Here is a 5891-nt window from a genome sequence, read left to right on the forward strand (position 1 = left end):
CTAAACTATATTCCCCTTAATAAAAAAACTCCATCATTGCATTCTTTCTAGTGTGTATAATACACGCTCTAAATTATTTTTAAAATCTGCCATGTGCCAATCTACGTGGATATTTGTTCAACTTAATCTAAAAAACAAACTTAATTAAGATTTTAACTCTTTATTATATCATTGTACAAAATTATACGGTAAAAATAAAAAAGAGGACTAAGGTTTAAAGTAGTGGGTCAATTGGCAAAACTGCTCTAATTGGGGACTTTGCTCTCATCGGAGAATTGCTATACCTTCTCTCAGTAACAATTTTCTCCATTAATCTTGGTTCTAACCTCAGTTGCTTTGTCTATTCTTGCCTTTGTTCGAAAATCGAGATAAAAACTAGGATTTTGCTCCTGAATCGGTATAAAAGATTAGGGGTTTGACAAGAGAGAGAGAATTTTATATGTATTCAGATGAAGTAACGGAGAAGTAAGGTGAAAAAAAAAAGGTAAAAAGAAGAGGAAGGAAGGTGAAATATAAAGGAAAAAGGAGAAAATAAAAAGAAATATAAATTTTTAAAAAGAAAGGCTAATTAGCCATTAAACTTCCGAAGTTCCGTCGGTTCCGTTAGCTCCGTTGGGGTGATTTTGGACTTATGAGCGTGTTCGGACTGTGAATTTGAGGTATGTAGCTAATTTAGGCTTGAAATGGCGAAAGCCGAATTTTTTGGAAGTTTGATCAGGGGGTTGACTTTTTGATATCGGGGTCGGATTACGATTCCGAAAGTTGGAGTAGGTCCGTAGTGCTTGGGCCATTTCAATGGCTTTTTTCAGCATTCACGCGCTCTTTGACGATTTATTACACTCATTATGCCATATAAGCGACGAAGGGGTTTTATTATGAAGGGGATATAGTTCAGGAGATTTTCGGGGACATGCGATAGTTTAGGTAGACAACTGACAAAAGTTGTATAGTTTAAACGAGTTTTAGGGTATTAACTCTTTTGTTTTGGTTATTATTTGCATCAAATAACTTACAGTTTTTTAAAAATACTCAAAGGATTGTTTTTCATGGGCACCAGGAAATGAAAGCCACGTGTATTTACATTATATAAATGAAACAAAGTCGTCTTCGATGGCTCGATGTCAAGTCATTCTCATGTGTTGTTTTATTAGATGGCTCATCTGCTATAAATAGATGCATAAGATAACACTCTCCATCCTCAAAAAGAAAAACAGTAAACTCAGGAGATAGTAAGTTATGGCTGTTCACAGAGTTAGTTTCCTTGCTCTCCTCCTCTTATTTGGTAAGGCTTTTCTTTTTAGCTTTATTTAAGGGAAAATATATAAAAATCCCCTCAAAATAGTCCGCTTTACTCCGTTATAACCTTTAAATGTGCGAGAGTCCTATTACCCCTGAACTCGCTTGAAGTGGTATTATTATTTTTTTTCTTGGCTAATTCTAGTTTTAATAAATATGGTAATTGGTGCCACATGTCATTTTTATTAAAAAAATCTTTGATCTTTAATTTTTTCTTTTTTGTTGAATTTTTTACCTTATTTTATTCTTTTTTCTTTTACTTTTTGGTCTCTCCTTCATCTCTTTCGCTGGAGACTCATTGGGTGTTGGTGACTTGTGTGTTTATGCCCCTGAGGATGTGCTCCGTGTGTGCACTGTGGGAGGTATATGACTAAGGATGGAGAAAATAAATGATTATAAAAAAAATAAAAATAAAAGAATTTAAGAAGTGAAAAAAATTAAACAAAAGAATTGCTGAAAAAGATAAAATTTCAAACATATTTTCTCATCTCAAAAGAAAAGGAAAAAGAAGTTTAGCTGTGGTCCACACTCAATATTTATTTAAATATTTTTATAATTGCCTAAGCAAATTTACTAACTCTAGTCAAAAGTAAGGGGTCTTGATTACCCACAAGTGTCCATGTAAATTCGCCCTTGGGCCCTTATATGGAGGTAATAGTATCACTTCAAACTGGTTCACGAGGGTAATAAGACTCATACATAATTGAAGGTTCTATGTATTTCCCTTTCTTTAAGTTTCTCCCTTACCCAATTACTTGAACCCATTGTGCAACACTCTTAAGGTAATTAATTTGGCTATGTTGTAGGAATGTCTCTGCTTGTAAGCAATGTGGAACATGCAGATGCCAAGGCTTGTCCCTTTAACTGTGATCCAAGAATTGCTTATGGGGTTTGTCCACGTTTAGAAGAAGATAAGAACAATCAAATATGCACCAACTGTTGCGCAGGCACGAAGGGTTGTAATTATTTCAGTGCTGATGGAACTTTTATTTGTAAAGGACAGTCTGATCCTAGAAATCCAAAAGCTTGTCCCCGAAATTGTGATCCAAGAATTGCCTATGGAGTTTGCCCGCGTTTAGAAGAAAAGAAGGACAATCAAATATGCACCAACTGTTGCGCAGGCACGAAGGGTTGTAACTACTTCAGTGCTGATGAAACTTTTGTTTGTAAAGGACAGTCTGATCCTAGAAATCCAAAAGCGTGTCCCCGAAATTGTGATCCAAGAATCGCCTATGGAGTTTGCCCGCGTTCAGAAGAAAAGAAGGACAATCAAATATGCACCAACTGTTGCGCAGGCACGAAGGGTTGTAACTATTTCAGTGCTGATGGAACTTTTGTTTGTAAAGGACAGTCTGATCCTAGAAATCCAAAAGCTTGTCCCCGAAATTGTGATCCAAGAATTGACTATGGAGTTTGCCCGCGTTCAGAAGAAAAGGACAATCAAATATGCACCAACTGTTGCGCAGGCACGAAGGGTTGTAACTATTTCAGTGCTGATGGAACTTTTGTTTGTAAAGGACAGTCTGATCCTAGAAATCCAAAAGCTTGTCCCCGAAATTGTGATCCAAGAATTGCCTATAGAGTTTGCCCGCGTTCAGAAGAAAAGGAGGACAATCAAATATGCACCAACTGTTGCGCAGGCACGAAGGGTTGTAACTACTTCAGTGCTAATGGAACTTTTGTTTGTAAAGGACAGTCTGATCCTAGAAATCCAAAAGCTTGTCCCCGAAATTGTGATCCAAGAATTGCCTATGGAGTTTGTCCACGTTCAGAAGAAGAGAAAAATAATCAAATATGCACCAATTGTTGTGGAGGTACGAAGGGTTGCAACTATTTCAGTGCTAATGGAACTTTTATTTGTGAAGGAGAATCTGAATATGTAAGCAAAGTGGATGAATATGTTCGTGAAGTGGAGAATGATCTCCAGAAGTCTAAGGTTGCTGTTTCCTAAGTCCTAACTGATAATATGTAATCTATGTATGAAACAAAGGCATGACAATATGCTCTGTCTTGAAAGTAATCTGTAATATGGTAGTGGAGCTTTTCCACTTCTGTGCTAGTTTTCATAATGTTTAATAACAAATGGAGCACTAGTTTGTTCTAGTTAATTAGTGATGCTTTTGTTGCATTTCTTTCATTTTAAATGTGCTCTTTTGTTTTTAGTTGATTATTAACTTCTGTAGCAGCTACAGGGAAAATGCAAAAAGTTAAATCTAATTAGTTTTCTTTAGCTCAATTAATGTGAAAATCTGCTGAAAGTATGACACTGCCCACTTGTGGCTGTGCTTCTGCAAAAGATCAAAATTCACATTATTTTTTTTTCAATTTCAGAAACTTTGTTTACTAGAGAGATTGACATGCATTGCATCCCTGTCTTTCCATATAGTGCCATCACTGCCATGGTACTTTTTTTGTGTGTGCATTAGAGGGAGTATTTTCTTTTCCGAAATTGAAATTTGTTCGAGTGGGTATTGTTGGAAATTTGAAATAGATTTAGTATATCTTAAGGAGTTTGAATCTCAATTTTTGGACAATTTGATGGACTTTTGGGGTGGGTTTAATTAAAAATTTGAAGTATAAGATGAAATATATATCCCCTGTATATCGCTCGTGCATCATTTGTGTATCCCGTATATAGCAAATGGGTATTCCATATATATTCCTTGTATATTTGTGTATGATATACATACGAGGTACATATTTCACATAGTGAACAATGCTTCTGATGTTGCTCATAAAGGTCGCGGAAGATGCTATTTGGCATTATGTTCTTATTTGTAGTTATAAAAAAGAAGGGGGGAGGCCAAATAAAGAAGGAAGGTTAGCAGAGGGTGTACCTTTATCCAAAAATTGCTTAGGAATAAGTAATTAATTAAGTTTGCATGAACGATTAAGATCTTATGTTTGTATGTTTCAGTTACTCATATACTCTTTATCTTTGATTTTGTATAATTCGAATGTAAAGGAAAATTAAAGCAAATCAACCCAATGAATATAATAGGTAAACAGGTAACTGAACAAACGAAATTAAGTCACATTCACAACAGTAGAAAACATCAATTTACAATATCACTGCAAACTTGAGCTCTCAATCACAATGTCAATAGGGATCTAACCCTAATTAAGGCAAAAGTAGTGGACGAAACATACATTAACGCAAATGGTACGAATGAACCAAAATTTTAAATAAACAAAACTTGAGCAATTCCATAGTATAAGATAAATTGTTATAAGCTTATCAAAAAGATATAAATTTTAACACCAATTAGGCAATAAGCAAACAACAAGAAGAAAAGAACGACAAAAGAGTAACCTAGAGTATATGGTAAATAACCCGCTATAACATGTTAAATTCCATTGTTCCCGGTGTAAAAATTTCACTACAGTGTAGTGTACGTGTATATAGCTAAAATCTAAAAAATATAACCTTTACATCCAAGGATTCCGATGGAAATCAAAACTTAAGTTGCTCAGACATGGGTGTGGGTATCCGATACGGGTGCGTATCTAGAGGTCGGATCCTTTGAGATATAAATTCTAAGATTCGGGGATACGGATCCTAGTACTAATTCAGATATTGATACTATAGCACGTGAGTTGTTCGTGCGGATTATAGCGCTTGGGCTGAAGGAGCCTCTCCGGAGTCTGTACACTCCTAGTGAGCGCAGTTGCTAGCGATTGTTATGTTTGGGCTGGATCTGCCCTGTTCTGTACTGAGTGACTGAGTGTGTCGAGTGATTGAGCATGCCGAGTGGAAAGTATGAGACATTGAAATTTAGTAGTCTAAGAGTGTGAGTACATGAGTTTATCTCTGAGATATATTGCATTTGACATGCACACATGACATACAGACATAAAGATGTAGTTTTTCTCGTACGGTATCACGTCATTCATGACTTCTCACACATATCGGCATATGGGCATAGTGATGCATTTTACACTGGTTATCTGAAAAGAAAATGAAACATCTTATTTGTGTACATCTTTACTTTTGTCTAGGTTTTTTCCCAATATTGTATGTCATTGATAATTTTTCTGCTAATTTTTATAACATGACTTAATGACTAATTGTTGGTAAATGGTATCTGTTTTTTTTTTAAAACTTATTTCTATAGTTTTCCCTCCCATTTACGTGCATAGGTTCCATGGAAATGATGAAAATTATCAGGAGTTTCTTTTTAATTTTTTGAGAAAATATAAAATATTTGGTCACGCACTGCGTGGGAAAATATTTACATTTAAATGAATTATCCTTTTCTTCGCTAATAATCAGCCTTTAATCATGGTGATTAGAATGGCGACCATGGTTAAGTGAATGTTACCATGAACACCAAAACCGTGGTTAAATCCTTGTGAATTGTGATGCCCTAATTAGGCTCGATTCCATCCGTCGCTAACTAATTGTGGCATAAATGTTTAGCAAGTTTTTTTTAGTAATCTATTCACAGTTTACCGTAGCTAAAATAATGTATATCATAGGTATAATTCATATAATAAATGAATCGTGTATTGTGTCACTAAGTCTTTTTTTGGGTAGTAAATGGCCATTGACTGCCAACAACCACCACTAGTTTAAATATAGGAAGTTTTGCACA

The 5891-nt window shown here is 35.2% G+C and overlaps 1 protein-coding gene across 1 annotated transcript; it reads left to right on the forward strand.

Moving 5' to 3' along the window:
- Positions 1-1122: 1122 nt before the first annotated feature.
- On the forward strand, positions 1123-3404 carry LOC104091792 (wound-induced proteinase inhibitor 2-like). The gene is made up of 2 exons (XM_009597213.4): positions 1123-1282; positions 2103-3404. The coding sequence occupies exons 1-2, from the start codon at positions 1237-1239 to the stop codon at positions 3245-3247; spliced, it is 1191 nt and encodes a 396-aa protein (XP_009595508.2). The 5' UTR covers positions 1123-1236; the 3' UTR covers positions 3248-3404.
- The last annotated feature ends 2487 nt before the right edge of the window (positions 3405-5891 follow it).

The sequence above is a fragment of the Nicotiana tomentosiformis genome, chromosome 3, assembly GCF_000390325.3.
Source record: "Nicotiana tomentosiformis chromosome 3, ASM39032v3, whole genome shotgun sequence".
In the NCBI taxonomy this organism is placed as follows: Eukaryota; Viridiplantae; Streptophyta; class Magnoliopsida; order Solanales; family Solanaceae; genus Nicotiana; species Nicotiana tomentosiformis.